The sequence below is a fragment of the Triturus cristatus genome, chromosome 6, assembly GCF_964204655.1.
Source record: "Triturus cristatus chromosome 6, aTriCri1.1, whole genome shotgun sequence".
NCBI lineage: Eukaryota > Metazoa > Chordata > Amphibia > Caudata > Salamandridae > Triturus > Triturus cristatus.
This window is the reverse complement of record NC_140589.1, coordinates 344,393,739-344,412,291: the sequence shown is the minus strand read 5'-3', so window position 1 is coordinate 344,412,291 and position 18,553 is coordinate 344,393,739. Positions and strand designations below refer to the sequence as shown.

Genomic DNA, 18,553 nt, shown 5'->3' with positions numbered 1-18,553 from the left:
CTGGATTTTGATGTATTTTACAGTGTTTCGCATTAATAGTCTTATCTAAATGAAAATTCCCTACCTCCAGGAAAATGTAAGAAATAAGTGAATATACTCTGAAGAAAGGTAGAGAAGTATGCAGGGACCCCTGCTATATGAAGCAGAAAAAATGAGTTAGCCAACTGACCCTGAAAAGAATGATGCAGCTTCTAGAATTCCTTCAGGAAATATTGTTATATTTTCCTCTCATTCTTAAAATCTGCTTTGTTTTTCTTGGCAGGAGAGGTTAGATAAAGGTTTTGCCCCAAGCCGATAGGAATTTAGTTTGGTTAACATAGTGCAATTGGACATGCTAAAATAAATAGGGAATATTTTATATGAACGATTTCTGCCCGGAATTTCTATAAAAAACGAAAAATGTTATGACTGAATATATAATCCATGGTTGAAAATATTGAAACATGGGCAAAGGAGTTGGAGAAGGAAATGTTCAGATCAAATAGTTTCCACTGGGAAAGGGAAACGTTATGTTTAGTTTCTTTAAAGACTGAGAAGTGTGGATACAAGGAGTATAAAAGGAGGTAACGTGGATAGAAAAAAAGACCAGGAGGTTACTAGCGTGGTTAATGTAGCCGGATCTCGTGGGGTCCCCAATTATGAGTATTTGAAACGGGGAAGAAGTAGTAGAGTATTCTCAAGAAGAGATATATTACGTTGTTTCAGTTTATTACTCGAAATTGTAAGGGGAACAGGATGAATTGCAAGATGAGTTTTGAGAATACCTCCATACAATCACCACAGAAATACTGCTGCCAATACATGTGGAAGCTCAAGAGGCCCCTGAGACAGTTTTGAAGACGCAGTATGCAATCACAACTGTGGGAAAGGAGATGCCTAAATGTAATGGTCTGCCGGTAGATTTCTTCTTAAGTAATGTTGGCATGTTAGCTCCCAAACTGGCCACGAAATTGCAACTTACATTGCCATGAAATTGATTAGTACACTTACCTGCACAACCAGAGAACCCCTTGTTCCTCAGAAGCACCAGAATGCTTTTTACGGAAACCTTATCAGAATGCCTTGCTAAGCACTGACTGCAAGATTTTAAGCAAAGTGGTTGCATCTCAGTTTCTCCAATTTTTTCCTGAGTTTGCTATCCGGAGCAAAATGGATTTATTGCCAGGTGTGACCCCTATCTGAATATCAGGAGACCCTTCCAGTGATGGAGGATGCCCTAGTAATGTTACCATGCTCAGTGGTGATGGCAATTGAATGATGAAATTAACTGACACAATTAGCTGAATTACTTATCTGCAGTACTGATGAAGAATGAGACTGGGCCTGGAGATATTAGATTGAATCTCTCTTCTTTCTAGGGCCATCACCGGCAGGGTGGTATCTCACTTGTATAATAAAGTCAGGACGACATGTCACAATGTCCAGAGGAGCTCAGTTACCCAATGCGATTTTGAAGCAGCTAGGTATTATCCTTGATTTAAGATGAGGATTTAAGAGACACAGAGTAGCCCTCCCTTTTCTGAAGGCATGCTGGGTGACCCCGATTTTGAAGTTCACTATACCCACGAGCCCCACAAATGATTTGTTGGTTTTATTGTTCTCAATTTTCAATGTTTTAATTACGCAAATAAATATTAGTACTACTGCTCAGAACAGCCTTCCTTGCTTGCTGAGAGTGGCATGCCATGGCCACAGGTATCTGCGGAGGGTGGAATCCAAAGCGACGTGTGCTTCTAATAATCCTTTGTTCAGCCTGCTGGGGATCCAAGAATCCGCAAGGTATAGACAACTGAATCCCTGGAATGACAATGGTCTTGCAACAGTGGGTGATTTTTATGCAGTATAATACATTAGGTTCATCAGTGATTTTATACAAAACTAAAGTGTGCCCGGGGCAATTCTTATAGTATGGGAAGGTATAAAGGGAACTTCAATAGGTTTGTGAACACAGAGATGTGGAAACCTCTAACACAAGAAGTTATGCGATTCTTATATTAACTCGGAATCGGTAGAAAAGGTATCCTGCTGTTGCTCAAGGAGATGACTGACATGTTTAGGTATGATTTGTAAGTCTTAAGGGAAACTTGGTCTTTGGAGTTGGGGTTGGAAGACCGGACGCTAGTAATGAGCAACACATAAGGTTTCCAGAACTGCCAGCTTTAAGCTCATAGCAACTAACTCGCGTCCATAAGAGTGGGCAAGATCTATCACACTAGTGATTCTTCCTGCCCCAAATGTGGCAATCTAAAAGCTCTATTCCATCTTACGATGTGGGCATGTCCAGTATTTCGGAGTTATTAGGAGGCAGGTACAAGTCTACCTACTGAAGTAATTGGGGAAACTAATCGCTTTAAACCCAAAATATGCTTACTGTCCTTTTTCTTTCTTGTAGCAAGATGAAAAACAGTAGTAACAGACTTATAGTATATCACACAATACAGAAATCTATGGCTCTTCTCACAGATGGAAAGGAAGAGAGACGTCAGGGGAGTAGAGATGGATGAGTCATGCGACGAGATGCTACAAGATCTGGAAGATGAAAGGAATGACTAGAACACGGTTTAGGACACGCACTAGGAGAAGTGCGTATGTGGGCACCTGGGGACAATCGCCTGAGGTGAAACATACTGATGTTAAATAAGGGACCGGTTATGGGGAGGTGGTCGTGGTGGGAGCCTTTAAGTGAATTATAAATACACTTATTGTCACTCATAGTGCAGCTTATGCATGAGATACGAAAGATGGGCATGGCATGGCAGTCTGACTAGGCACTCCAATAAATGCAGCAACAACAGGCACATGAGAGTGCCTGAGCAAGCAGTTTTATCTACCATGATATTAGATGCTTGAAATAACTGACCCAGAATATTTTGTGTGTTTAAATGTTCTTCATTGGCTTACTGAAGAATTCTGATTTGGAGGTAGCTTCTGCAGGTTGAATGATGGAACAAATACTGAGGCAGTTGTAAACCTGATTTCATAAGTTGCTTATGTCCTTGTGATTTCTGTAACCTTAAAAAACAAGTAAAAAACGTTTCCCCCCAAAAATGGAAGAATCCACGTTAGAGATATTCAACTGTTTATGAATATCAAGGAAAATCTTGTGACAGAAAATGAAAGGACCAAAATCTAGAGGGGAAGTTGAGCTGCCGGTCAGACATGCAGTAGGCACACCAAGTTAAAACAGTGTACCTTATGGTGTCTGAGAAAAGGGGGAAGAATGATGCTGCTTATGAACTACTAAATGTGAACCGGTATACATATGTAGAAGACTGAAAGGTATAAGTTGCGGACAACACAGAAACTGGAAGTGAACGAATGGCTGAGGCGGGTATTCTAGTAAGATTAAAGTCTCTCAACATTCACTGGAAATTAGTTTATCAAAAGGTGCCCAAAGGGAACTCACCAATAGCCAGTGAAAACAAATTTCACCAAAGAAATTACAACCTTCAGGAATCAAGAAATGGTAAGCTTAAAAAAATGTAAAACATTGATTGAGCAGCAACAAAAGCTCCTATGGTATGAAGATTAACTCTTAAATCCCCACATCATCTGCCTTATGGGTAAATAAAGGTACGGACACTTATGCATGATTCTGATATGTACAGGATGTAGTGGCTATTAGAACCAGGGAACTTAGATTCTAATGAAAGTTTTCCTAATTGACCATGTTCTGTAGTCCAGAGCACCTCAATTTTAGCTACTCCCGCCTCAATTCCTTCCTCTAGAGAAAACTCAGATTACTTACCAGTGATGCAGTTCACCGCATGCACAACACAAGAACATGAGCTCAATAACGAACATTCCCTAAAAGGAATGTATTATCTAATTTCTCTAGCAGTCCAAATACAGTTGTCCAAGAGGTAATGAATGATAGATTCTATAGAGAGAAAAATGTCTTGTTTATGGACAAATGTCAAGTGTATGTGTCACATTTGAAATTTGCTGTATATGTGAAAATCTCAACTGAATTATATCTATCAAGAAATTACAATGACAGTCTACAAAGGCAATTTCAGCTACTAAAAGTCTGTGATTCTTATCCTTACGTCAGAGGATATTTAAATTTGCATTTGACTATGAAAAATTCACTGCTGGAGAAGTTAGAAGTTTAGATCCATGTATTTACTGCAATTCTCACAATTTTTTATTTTAATGAAGATTCAATAGACCAGCAGAATATCCGTGTTAAAAACAGATACAATACCTTAGATTGTCCACATGTACCTATAAGAAATTAAAACGTTAAACTTTCTCTATTTATTTAAGCAAATCTGAAATCTTGACAACAAAAATACATTACCAAGTTGTTACACTGGTATACCCATAGGCTACACTCTTCATGACGGGCATCTGTTGTCTTCAGTGCAAGCAAACTCTTTCCTGCCACCAGTCCATCGTCATAACATATCATACGAACAATTAAGTACAGTGCATGTCTGTGCAAAACATCCTAGAAAAGATAGTAAAGACATACAAAGCAAAAATTATATATTGACGCAAATCTTTTAGAAAACCTTTGTTCCAAAGCTTAGTTTATTGTTTTGTGAGGAACATATAACTGAGTTTTTTTATTAGATTTACTCAGAAAAATGACAGTATCAGTGCTAGATTTGTGTTACTACCCAAATATGCACAATTACTGTAATAATTTTGAGACAAGTTATTACCATAGAATTTACAAGTCGACAGCTACAACCCCATTTTATAATTTTAGAACAACAAACCCATGTCATCCTACAAACCAGACTGTATAAACAGTGTTCCTATCACAAGAGTAATCTCCTGATATGTTCCAACCTAAAAAACATGCTTTAGGCATACATTCTGCTCCTATGCCTCCCAGCTTATACAGACACACTAAGGGCCTGATTTAGATTTAGATATCCCATAGGAATTAATATGAATTATATTTCGAAGGACGGGATCTCCATTACCGTTGCGACAGAGTAACCCGTTTGCCAAGGTCTAAATCAAGCCCTAAATTCTTTATGCTCGGACCAATACAATAGCAAAAACAATACGAAGTGAATTCTATTGATTTCTTACTCAATCTACCGTAAGGCACAGCTATATCATATTTCACAATTGGTTTAACAACTCATGCCATTGTCACTACTTCCATTAACTTCTGTGTCTCAGGGTTTGAATGCAGGCACAGTTTTTGATAGACTTCTGCAGATTCTTCACCTTGTGAATTTCCCCACGTGCCCGATTTGATCAGGAAGATTTTTCATAGCAACACTTGCACATCAGTAGGTCGTATTGTGTGACTCCAGGTCGGCCACTCCCGGCTGAATGTGGTGCCAGGGACACCTTTTAAAGCCACCTCCATGCACTGTTAGTTCCTTTCTTTCCACACCTTCTATGTAGATCCGGAGCTCACGCTCTTAAATCTTTCAGGACTGACAGAATTCCTTCTTCACAATGTTAATCCAGTGTGCTAGGACCCCTTCCCTCCTAAAGTGACATGATTTAAGCAATGCAAAGACAGCCACGTGCAGATGTTAGTGAGAAACCCTCACAAGGTCAGTCTCTAGTGTCTGGCTTGAAGCACGACTCAGCATCGTGCATTCTGTGAGCCACTCTAAACCCCAATGCCATCTGCGACCACAAAGCCAAGCTGTACATTGTAAAGCATCAACATAAGTTGAGAAAGGCCCGGTCGAGGGTGCAGCTGAGTCTACGGGTGAGTCCAAGAAGTTGAAGAAACATAAGAAGTCCAAACACAGCTCCCCTTTGTCCTGCCACTTCTGTCATTCGGAGTTGCCAGAGTCTGTAAACTCATTTTCAGTCCGAGGAACAGATTCTGACCCTCTTCCCACATTCAGACTGACTTCTCTGGCCCTGAGGTGACGCCAAAACAGATTATAAATTTTAGAGAGGCAGAGTACTGCATCTCTGGTACTAGATCCCTCTAGTGCAGCTTCAAGCCTTAAAGAAACGAGGTGGCCTACAGTCAGTCTACCAATGATGGATCAGTCCCCGAGTCGACTGTCCCACATGACCTTGCCCTGAGGTCCATTCTCTCACAATACACTAGCTCTGACCCTGAAATGCTTCTGTATCGCTTCCATGAATATGCTGATGACCATAACGACTCCAGTAGGGTCTACGATGATGAAAATTTATTCCTAGGCTTGCAGAACCCAGTGGCTTTGATGCATCTCTGGACATTGGCCTGCAATCACATTTACCTACAGTTGTCACAGAGGAGTTTGCCTCCTTCGCAACAGTGACAAGAAGAGCAGCCGAAGTTCTGGACTTGACGTGACCCACTACTGAACTAATGTGCTCACAGAAGTTCTCCTTCCAGGACAAACCAACCAAGAACCTCTTCTGCTCTTTAATGAGGCACTTACAGACACGCTGTTGGGTACCTAGGTAAAACCAGTCTCTTGCCCTCCAGTCAATAGGCAAACTGAAAGGGGACACAGGCTTTCCTCCGGAAGACCCCGCCTTCCTCCTTAAGGACCTTTCTCCTGATAGCCTGGTGGTTCAGGCCTCCAGAAGTCATCTAAACCCCAAAGCATTTCCAGCTACTCTTCCAGACAGAGTGAAAGCACAAGAAGGCATTTGCTAAATATTCTCCTTCGCCAGCCTTGCCCTCAGGTCTGTCAATACCACCTTCATTTTGGAAAGATACACTAGCGTTATGGGATATGGTAGCTGATATTTTGGCCATGATGTCAGACCATCCCTTCAGCGCCTTATTCAGGATGGCCAAGACGCAACGAGGGGCTCCAACCTGAACACTACCTGCTGCCTGGGTAGAGCAGTCGGGACCAGGGTGGTAATTAGGTGCGAAGCTTGGGTCTGCTCAACCGTATTCTCTAGTTACATCCAGTAGTCACTTAGAGACATGGCCTTCGATGTGACTCGTCTCTTCAGAGACAAGATGGACTCAGCCCTTTAACGGTTCAAGGACAGCAAAGACTGCATGCTCCCATGGGAAAGCTCTAGGGGTGCAGCAGTTCCAACAACAGCTTTGCCCCTTTCAAGGCTTCAGAAGGGGATACCAAGAGAGACAACTACAGAAAGTGCACCTACAATGACACGCCTCATGATGCTTTCCAGGTAGAGGCAAAGTAAAGGGATACCAGGGCCCAGAGATAATGGACAACGATCTAATTAAAACACAGCGCTCTCTCCTGAGGCTGCTTCAAAACCACTGCTGGCCACCCTCAGAAGCACACAATCACATTGTGGGAGGTCGCATCACTTTTCACATCTGCGGGCGAAAGAACATCACCTCTGACCAATGAGTGCTCCAAATTGTGGAACACTGTTACAACCTACCCTTTGTGTCTCATCCCCTGGATATGCCACCCACACCACAACTACTTCTGAAGGACCACTTGTTCATACTCCAAGAAGTAGCGGTTCAAGCTCTCTTGGACAAGGAAGCCATAGAAAGGGTGCCAGCTTTAGAGATCTTGTTATTTCCTGTGCCAAAAAAGGACAAAGCCCTTCACCCCATCCTAGATATTCGCTGTTTGAACTTTTTCCAATGTGGAAGGACAAGTTCAAAATGCTCACCCTGGCCCAAGTTTGGTTTGCCCTGTATTCAGGATACCGGATATTAGCATTTGGATTTGCAGAAAGCCCATTTCCAAATTCCAGTCATGCAGTCCAACAGACATTACCTGTGGTTTCAGGTAGGCGAGGAGTGCTTTCAGTTTTTAGCGCTCCCCTTTGGCCTTATCAGTGCACCTCAGGTGTTCGTAAAAGTGATGGTTGTAGCCCATCTGCAAAGGTTGGGAATATCAGCCTTTCCATTCCTTGATGACTGGTTGCTGAAAGCAGGCATGCCTCAAACAGTCACAAACCTCCTCCAAACCTCCTCCAGACAACAACAGACCGGTTGACATTGCAAGGCTTTTTCATCAACATATTGAAATTACATCTGACTGCTTCACAGAGGTTTCTCTTCATCTGAGCCATCCAGGATACGGTACTTTTCCAGGCCTTCCCTCCACCTCAATGAGTCCATGACATTAAGGCTATGATTTCAACCTTTGACTTGGGTCTCAGGGCTTCTTGGCCTCCCGCATCCTGCTTGTGGCCCATGCCAGGTTGTACATGTAGCATCTGTAGTTCAATCAAGCAATCATGTGTTTGTTAAGCGCTACTACTCACCCGTGAGGGTCTCAAGGCGCTGGGGGAGGGGGGGTTTGCAGGTTCCAGTCCATCAAGGAGGGGTCTGTCGAAGAGCCAGGTTTTGAGGTTTCTTGTGAAGATGGGGAGAGATGTTATCTGTCTGAGGTGGAGAGGGAGGGCGTTCCAAGCTTTGGCTGCAAGGAAGGAGAAGGAGCGGCCGCCTGATCTGGTCTTTCTGGTGCGGGGGACTACGGCGTAGGAGAGCTGGGCTGATCGTAGAGTCCTTTGGGGTGCATGGAATTTGAGTTGGCTGTTCAGGTATGCTGGTCTGAAGTCGTGGAGGGCCTTGTGAGCGTGGGTGAGCATCTTGAAGGTGACTCAAGCTTCGATGGGGAGCCAGTGGAGTGTGCGCAGGTGCTGGGAGATGTGGCAGTGTCTTGGCAGGTTGAGGACCGGTCTTGCGGCAGTGTTCTGGATGTTCTGTAGCTTGCGTGTGAGGTTTTTGCTTATTCCGGCGTAGAGTGCGTTGCCGTAGTCTTTATATGGAGTTTTCTATAGCGCGAACATTAGCCGTTAGGGTATCAGAGCGCTGTACAAACAACAGGTAAGTTATCCATTCAAGAGAGAAATGCAAAAGGAATCCACAACCATCAAAGCATATACAATATAACACTCAATAAGCACATTTAAGCACTGGATGGGCCCCAGAAAGTAGTAAAGCAGAGTGACTTCAGGGCTGCACTTGAAATTGGTTGAGAGAAAAAGTCATCTCCAATTGGTCACATAAATAATATTTACTTGGTACCGAATAAGAGTCCAACCAAAACTTTATTAATGCTGTTTAATGGTAATCTTAAGTAAACTGATTTACTACCAAGCTTTAATGTATTTTGGGGTCACCCTTCTTCAGGTGTCTAACAATGATATGTCTCTTTGCAGAAGTTTAGAATGGCTTGTAGAAAGGAGATACCGGTCTCATCAAGATCACAAGAAATAATTAATAAATGCACTCTTTGAGACCTGGTGGGTTCCCAAGTGAAATGGCTATGTGTTTGTTGATAGCGTGTTCAGAGGGTTTTGATTTTCACTGAGATTTAGTACAAGGTGTAGACACCCACATACCAAGACAATTGCCTTTTAATGGGGGATATCATGGGATTTCTGGGTGTTGGTCGCACCACAGTTAATATGGAAATACAACAAGGATGTGCATTACAAGTTGGGCAGATCAGTTAACACTACCATGAGAAGAAAGCGCCTTCAGCAGGACACTGGGAGACTGTATCCTAAGACGGCTCACTGTATGCAAATTCCACCTCTTAAGATAAAGTATCAATCAATTAGCCGCTGGGGTATACCTATATGCATTTTGTTTAGGAACAGTTGACCTTTACACAACTGGATGATAAACAGTAATAGACAGGCAGGCCCACAGTGTTTTGATATCTTTGATGTCAGTGATAGACGAGATATGGAACGGCATATGAATCGATTGGTTCTGCGCCTTGGTGCAGTTCTACATGGCTCAGCTGATGCCAAACAGGGCTTGAAAAGGATCTAGTGTGGGATGTGGATGCATTAGGATTGGTTACGGAAAAAATTATTTCATCCATTTAAGAGCCACTATAAAACACCGCAGGCAAATGGTGAGTGCGCATGGGTACAATGTTGTGCATAATACCACAAGTTACTATGGGTCATGAAATAACAGCACATTAGTTTTACCTTTGACCAGGAGACAAATTAGGTGATATGAGAGCTTGAGTGTTTTTTTGTGTTGCAGGCCTACCTCTAACCAGAATATTAATGCAACCAGCCATGTGTTAACACATATTAGCAGAAGAGTTTGTGATGTTTTCTCTATGGACCTAACCCCGAGAAAAGTAGATTTTAAGTGAGGGGTTGTTCTGGGTGTGGTCTAGTTTGTGGGGTGGCGTTTTAGAAACCGGTAACGCTTGAGGCATTTTGAAATACTTTAGAAAGATGCCCAGAGTTAGTGTGAAGTTGAGGGCGCTGAGCAATGTTTAGATAGGAGAATATTCTAGTTGACAACAGTGGGATGGCCATTATGTGCCTGGTGGAATGGGAGGCCCTAAAAGCAGTCATGCCTGGGCATTGCATTCACCTTGAGAGAGCCGCACAGGATGACGCCTCTGCGAGGGACGAATTGATCATGCAGAGAGACTGTCACGCCCACCTTCTAGAGTCATTACGATGCATAGATTATGGGGTGTACCTGGCCAAGATGCATGCCAAGGCGTCAACTCCCCTACATGCAAATCCCCCCACCTAGATGTACTGTGCACTGAGTTCTACAAGGCCTACTAGATAACCCTACTCCCTAAATTGCTAGAACTATACACAACTGCCCTCTCTGTCAGGCAGTTGCACTCGACCCTCTGGGAAGCACTCCAGGCCTCACTCCCGAAGCTGGGACGGCACCCCCTCAAGATTGCCTCTTACAGACCATTGTCCATGTTGGGCAGTGATTACAAGTTCCTAAGCAATGCTATAGCGACTCTTCTATTAGAGCACATACCTACCATGGTCCACCTGGACCAAAATGGGTTCATACCAAATAGATACCCAACCCTCAACATTTGAAGTATGCACAGACTGCTGGATTAGACTCTGCGGCACTGGCCCCCAAGCGGCCTGCGGGCTGCTTAGTCCTGGACCTTGAAAAGGCATTAAACACCTTAGACTGGGGCTATATGTTTGCAGTACTAGGTACCCTGGGCATAAGGGCCAGGCAGCAGGGCATGATTAAACTGCTCAACACTAAACCCACAGTGAGGGTGAAAACAGGGTAGTGAATATCGGCCAGCATCCCAGTTGGTAGGGGCAAGCGTCAAGGGTGTCCTCTGCCCCCCCGCTCTTTGCCCTGGTGATTGAGCCGCTCGTAGTCGAGTCTGCTGGTGACCAGGGCGTGAGTGACGGTCTTTCTGTGTTCGAGGGGGATACATTTGAAGGTCTTTTCTAGGAGGCGGAGGGTGTGGAACCAGGAGGACGAGACGGCGTTGAGCTGGCAGTCCATTTTGAGTTCGGAGTCCAAGATGATTCCCAGGTTGCGTGCGTGCAGGGTCCGTGGGGGTGGGTGGACTTCCGAGGGCGGGGGGGCACCAGGTGTCGTTCCAGGCGTCGGGGTGTGGGCCCATGTTGAGTACTTCCGTTTTGTTGGTGTTTAGTTGAAAGCAGCTGTTTTTCATCCATTTGGCAACGGGTTCCATGCCTTCTCGGAAATTGTGTCTGGCGGTGTTGGGTTCGTTGGATAGGGAGAAGATGAGTTGGACTAGAAGTCTCAGTGGGTTCAGCATCAGTGAAACCTTTCGAATTCCATCCAGATGTCAGAGCAGACTGAGAAAGTCAGATGGGGGTTGCTTCACTGCAATTGGACCAGTGGAGACCCCTCTTGCTAGCCCACCTACAACTAACGGTCATGATGGATGCATCGTTGTTGGGTTGAGGTAATTTGCTTGGCACTGAAGGCATTCCTTCCGACAACTGGGGGGGAATGGGCACAGGTTGGTTGGGGTAGTGGGTTCTGTGCCAGGACACTCCACATCCTTAGTAATGGCTGGATGTTCAGACCATTTCCCTGGTTACACAGCACCTGGCAGGATCTTGATACATCAGGGTGAATAAACTCAGCCAACTTTGCTTAACGGATCACGAATGGCAGTTGCATTCAGAGGCCGCACAGGGCACATTTCAACAATGGGGAAAAGCCTGGCTCCATCTATTTACCACTGCAAGGAACTCTCTGGGCTCAACTACGAGTCTGGGAGTCCACAGACTGCCAAACTGGTGGGGCTGCAGCGGTCTCCCGACTGCTCTATTATGATTGAGGCGGTCAGAATGCCATTGCCCCATCGCAGCAGCCAGGGAACCGCCGTTCCCTGGCGTTTTGAGGCAGTCAGGAGGCATCAGTATGCTTGGTGGGACTGCCGCGGTCCTGCCAAGCATATTAGGAGCTTTCTCTCTGCCATGGTTTTCATGGCGGTTCCTCCTCCATTAAAACCCTGGCAGAGAGGAAACAAAGGTTGTGCCTGTGCGCCTTGGGGTGCATGCAGGGTGGACAACAAGTGCCCCCATGTGTGCATGCACCCCAGTTCCTGCTTGGCATGGACCTTTCAGCCCATGCCGTGCAGGTACTGATTTTGGCATTCCCATGTCAGTGGCCATTTTAAGAGGCACTGCTGTGGGAACGCCAAAATAAAGCCTGCCAGACAGGAGGAAACTCATAATCTGGTGGGTGGCTCCATCCGCTTCGGGGGGGGCAGGGCAGACCTGGCACCGCACCCCCAATGTTCTAATCAGGCTCTCAGTGTCCAAACTCTTGCGCGTTGGAGTTCCCAAAGCAGTTCTCCCTCATGGAACATTTACACCTGGACTGGCGATCATGACTCCTGCACACCTTTCTGTCCCTACCTCACCTGCTCAGTAAGATCAAGGAAGACCAGACCCAAGTTTTTCTAGTCGCTTCGGACTGGGCAAAGGGTGTGTGGTACCCATAACTTCTGTCCTTGAGCACATATCCCCCAATTCAGCTACCCCTTGGGGAGGACCGCCTGTTGCAGTGGGCAGGCCAGGTCCTGAATCAAAGCCAGTACAATCTACATGTGTGGAGATTGAATGGCAACAGTTGATGGTTTCTGATCTTACCCCCAAAGTAGTTGGTGTTACCCTGTCAGCCATGAGTTCGTCCGCTAGAACTGTATATGCAAGATGCTGGAAGAAGTTTTTTGCCTGGAGTTCATCCTGTGGCCTTCAGCCTTTACAGGCCAGGTTGTCTGATGTCTTTTTATTTGGTCTATCTGTAGGCCAGAAAGACCTTGCAGTGCGACAATTTATGGTCATCTTTCAGCTTTATTTTACAGTTGCCTGATTAGCCGTCCCTAATTAAATCAAATGTGGAATTGCACTTCTTAAAGGGGCTGATGCACATATTCCCACCAACACCTTTTGTTATGCCGCAGTGGGACCTTATTATTTGGATGCTCATATTTTTTAGGGTTTCTCTGGAGCCAAAAAGGGGAAAACAGTACAAAAGAGAACCATCTCCTGACAGATTGTATTATGCATCAATATCTGTTATGAGCTAGCCAAGAATCAGCCCCCAGACCGCTTGTGTGCTCATCCAACCAGAGGGAAGACTGCACCACTGCGCTGGGGCGCAGTGTGCCTATTTAAAAAAATATATATATATATGTTTATTTAAATTTTCATAAACAAAATGTTGGAGTAGCTAGAGTAATAATTGCAAATGATTACACATTTCCAGCGTTGCAAGTGGGCAGTGCCCATGACATCACACACAATAAAACAGTGCAGTGTGGGATGAAAACCTCCCTGGGCCAGCCAGCTGACAGTAACCACTACATAAGACCTCTGACAACAGAGCATACAGAACATCTGCAATCCATGCATGACGAAGTTGTACATACTTAAAATATTGATTCTGATGGAGGTGGTATTCCCTCCTGAATGAGAGGAATGGCATGAGGGCACCATCTTCTAGACCATCACCAATTTTGGAGATACCAATCGTGCCCAGGGCCCAAACCCTTGCAATTTGCCTAAATCCTGCAGCATGTCCCCCTTCCACAGAGGTGTTTCCCTGGTAACACAGGATGCCCATCCAATAGTCTTGAAGCCTCTATGCCAAACTCCCAATGTTACCTGCGTCGCCGACAGGAGCTTGCCCACACCAGCATCTCCATAAATTGAATGTAGAGGGGAGCAGAGCAGTAATCTGGCCCTTTCCAGCATGTATATTGAGTGGTCCTGGGGTGCATATAGCCAGTATTAGGTGCACAGCCCAATAGTAAGCCTGGACATCAGAAAGGGATATCCCCCTCATTATAGGCGCTCCGCTGCCGTGTCTGCAACACCACCCTAGGGTGCCATCCACTCCAGAATAACAATCTCACCTCTGTTTATTTTATTAAATATTTCCTCCTGACTAGGATAATACATGATTTGGAGGCAGTACACTAGCTTCAGGAGTGTGATCATCTTAAAAATGGTGGCCCTTCCTAAAACCGTCATGGGCAGCCCTCACCAACGTTCCGCATCTGCCCGAAAGGTGGAATACACCCTCCTAAGGTTTGCAGCTATACTTAGCTCTTTATTAGGTGTGACCAGTATACCTAAGTACTTGAAACTTGCTGTTTCAGCACACAGTCAACCTGGCAGAGTCATCACGTCGGAGTGGCCATATGACCAGAATAGCACAGATTTATTGAGTACCTCGAGTATCCACCGAATGACTCTACAGTCCTAAAAATTATCAGGATCGCGGCACGGAGTTCCATAACATAAAGAAGGATATCATCTACGTAGGAAGAGATTTTCTCTTCCAGCAGGTTGACGGCCGAGATCTTAAATCCACATATGTTTGGATGAGCATGGATCATACATGACAACGGGTCCAACGTGAGAGCAAAGAGGGGAGAAGCGGCATCCCTGTCACATTCCCTGTGCAATGGGCAATCTACCTGAGAGGATTCCATTTATTTGGACCATGGCCATTTGAGCTTGATATAGTATTACTGCCCATTGTCTAAATTTAGGACCAAACTTTAACAGCGTCTGTTTCAGAAAAGGCCACTGTCTAGCATCAAATTATTTCTCAGCGTCAAGCGAGAGTAAGACATGGGGCGTCGTCCTACCATGCACCTCTGTGAGCCAGTTGTGTAGTCAGCGCACATTTAGGTGGGTGGATCTGCAAGAAATGAACCCGGATTGGTCTCCCTGTATCAAGGGGGCTATCACTTTAATTAGCCTGGTCACCAGGATCGTGGCCAGCACCTTCGTCTCCACATTTAAAAGCGACATTGGGCGCTACAACTCACAGCTAGTTCGGGGCTTTGTGGATTGCAGTTATAGTTGCACATTGGAAATCTGGAGGCAACTCTCCCCGATCCCTCGCCTCACAAAACACTGACGCCCTCAAGCCAGACCAATTCATGAAATTGCTACCTGTGCTCCTTTCACCTCTGAGTCAGGTGATCAATCTATCCTTGTCCAGCGCAGTTGTTCCCAGTACTTGGAAGCAAGCCAGGGTGGTTCCTCTGCTTAAGAAACCTATCCTGGACACAGCCAAACTGGAACATTTTCATTCTATCTCCCTCCTGCCGTGGGACGCTAAGATCACTGAGACCTACATTAATTCTATTCTCACTAGATTTCTAGAGGAGAATAATCGCCTAGACATCTCTCAGAATGGTTTCCGCCCAGGCCACAGCACGGAGTCTGTTCTCCTAGCTGTCATCGAGCATCTTAGGCTTGCTCTGGATGAGGGTCGTACGTCGGCCATGATCCTCTTAGATCTCAGTGCCGCATTTGAAACGGTTTCTCATCAGATACTGCTGCTAAGGCTGGAGGAGGCGGGTATTGTGGGCTCTGCCCTGGATTGGTTTGCCTCCTTTCTTTCTAATAGGACCGTCCAGGTTATGGCCCCTCCATTCGCCTCCACGACCCATTCCAACAAACAAGGGGTTCCTCAGGGCTCTGCCTTGAGCCCTACGCTTTTTAACCTCTATGTTCAACCTTTAGCAGTCCTGGCCAGGAGCAGAGCGCTCACAATTGTATCATATGCTGATGATACACAGGTGGTAGTCGCACGGACGACTTCGTGGGGGAGGCTTCCCAGTTTCGGGATAATCTTATGGCTGTCGCCGAGTAGATGACTGCCAATTGTCTCCAACTGAACTCCAGCGAGTCGGAGGTTCTGCTGGTTGGGAGAGACCCGGTGCAGTGGGGTGAACGCTGGTGGCTGGCCATATTGGGCTGTGCACCCACCCCTAACCAGGTGGTGAAAGATCTAGGTATCTGGGTTGACTCGGCCCTCAGCTTTCAGTCTCAAACCAAGAAAGTGGCAGGGACCTGTTTTGGCATATTACGGGGGCTCAAACCGCTGCTGGGGTTTTTTGACCCGTCCATCAGGCAAATGATTATTCAGGCCTCCATCTTGTCAAGACTGGACTATGCCAATGTACTCTATTTAGGGGTCAACAAGACTGAAGTCCTGAGACTGCAGAGAGTCCAAAACGCTGTGGCCAGAACTCTTCTGGGCCTCCCTAGAACCTGTCCCACCTACAGTGCTATTCGTTGGCTACACTGGTTGCCTGTTGCCAATCGAGTGTAATTCAAGGCCCTCTGTACCGCGTTTAAATTTCTGAACTCCTCCTCTCCTGGTATTCTGTCGAACCTGCTCTCATCCTATTCTCCCTCGCGCCAACTTCGCTCGATGGGACAACACCTGGTGGCTGTGCTCCGGGTGAGGAGGGCTCGGTTGGGTGGGCGCTCTTTTCGTTTATTGGCTGCCAAACTTTGGAATGCTTTGCCACTATTCATCTGTGCCATGAATAACTACCTGGCTTTCCGTAAGGCCATCAAAACTCACCTCTTCCGTCCGCTTTATTGTCTTTTTTCTGTCATCAGCCTCCATGTTTCTGCCTTAGCGCTGGGACGCCTCTTTGCTGAGGCAGCTGTGCACTCTATAAAACTGGCTAACATAAGATAACATTCAGGAGGGGTCTAGTGTGCAAGCATAACATTTGTAGAATTCAGCCCGGAGATCATTGGGCCAGGGGGTTTTCCCGGGTTTAAGTTTCCCTATTGCAGCCTGTACCTTGGAGAGCTCTATGCCCCCTCCAAATCTACTCTGTCCTCCACTGAGAAGACGTGAGTGGCCATAGACTCCAAAAAGTATAGGATTTGGTCAGCCCCCCGGCAGTGCACGTGCCCCATAAATCCCTGCATGGTAGTGGGCAAACTTGAGTCCCCCACTATTGGACGTCAGTCATGTAGGACTCACCAGTGCTGGCGGTGATAGTGCCCACCCATCTCACTTCTGCATCCCGTCTACTGTGCCACGGTAGCAGTTTGCGCGCCTTCTCACCAGCGTCATACAACTGTAATGGGAGGCCAGTTGGGATCTCCGCGTCTCTCCCTGGGCTAAGTCCTGGTATTCCTCACAAAGCACTTCACTTTGCCAGAGAATCTGCAGAGTAAGCTGGTCCTGGTGCAAAGTTCCTAAGGATTGCGTTACAGACTAACTCCTGAGGCGGAAGCCGGGGGTCTTTGCTCTACATTTGCCGATTTCCCCATAATCTTTTTTAACAAAGGACACTGCGCCGTATTTTAAAGTTGCCTGTGTGTAAGTGTGAGTATCTTGGTTACATAGCGTTTTGGGCGCTTACCTTCTGATCACATCAAAGACACGTAAGGCACGTAATCAGGCAGACATAGTGGGTGGGGTGCTTGGTTAGAGCGCTAGTCGCTCGCCTGTATTCGTGATAAAAAGGTGGTGACTGCGCGTGCGCATAGCGTTACAGACTAACTCCTGAGGCGGAAGCCGGGGGTCTTTGCTCTACATTTGCCGATTTCCCCATAATCTTTTTTAACAAAGGACACTGCGCCGTATTTTAAAGTTGCCTGTGTGTAAGTGTGAGTATCTTGGTTACATAGCGTTTTGGGCGCTCACCTTCTGATCACATCAAAGACACGTAAGGCACGTAATCAGGCAGACATAGTGGGTGGGGTGCTTGGTTAGCGCGCCGCGGACACGTGCAGCGGGCGCGCCGAAGGCACGCTAAAGGCAAGCCCGTCTGCGCCCGTCCGCGTCCAGGTACAGGAGAGGATATAATACCCTCGGTAAGTGATGGCGGCAGTCGTATCACCTTTTCGGTGAACTCTCTATGGGCGATAAGAGACGCCTGGATCCAACAGAGCCATAAGCATATCACTTGCTCTCAAATCTTTCCTGGGACATTAGAAGGCCCGGGTGCATGTCTGACTTGCCGGTTTCACACGAGAACCTTTGCAGGAGTCCCGATCCAAAAGAAAGTGCCTATTGATGATGCTATGGTTGGGTCAAAAAATGTATTGTGTAATGTGAGGTCCCTTGCAAAACATCCATTTGAAATCTGGGATCTTATCACCACTAATAGCCCTGCCTTATGTTTCCTTACAGAAACCTGGCTTAATTCTACTAACCATCCGCAGGTTTATCTGGCTATTCCAGATAACTACCAATTTATACACCTTAATAGGGAAGGAAAAATAGGTGGTGGCATTGCTATTGCCTTCCAGAAACATCTCAAAGTGAGTTGGGTGTTTTCGACTCAAAATGAATGGCTGGAATTAGGAATTTTTAAGGTTATCGAATCCCCTACCAGCACTTGGCAGGGCGCCTTACTGTATCGACTTCCTGGTACGAAAGCCAACTTTGCAGACCTCTTGGTTGAACTCATAGCACTGCATGTAGTGACTTCTAATACCTTCCTCCTCCTTGGAGATTTTAATTTTCATGCCGAAGATCTTTCCAATCCTGAAGTTGATAAACTGTTCACGGCATTGAACTCAATTGGACTAACTCAGCGGGTGGTGGGCCCTGCTCATCAAGCCGGCCACCATTTAGACCTAGTTTTTTCTAACGATGACC

The 18,553-nt window shown here is 45.9% G+C and overlaps 1 protein-coding gene across 1 annotated transcript in view; it reads right to left on the bottom strand.

Annotated features, from left to right (window-relative positions):
- ITGB1BP1 (integrin subunit beta 1 binding protein 1) overlaps positions 1 to 18,553 on the bottom strand; it is a 192,341-nt gene that overhangs the window by 15,786 nt on the left and 158,002 nt on the right. Inside the window, exon 6 of the mRNA XM_085610729.1 lies at positions 4,304 to 4,453. Within this exon, the coding sequence (XP_085466855.1) occupies positions 4,304 to 4,453 (150 nt within the window). The remainder of the gene's footprint in view (positions 1 to 4,303; positions 4,454 to 18,553) is intronic.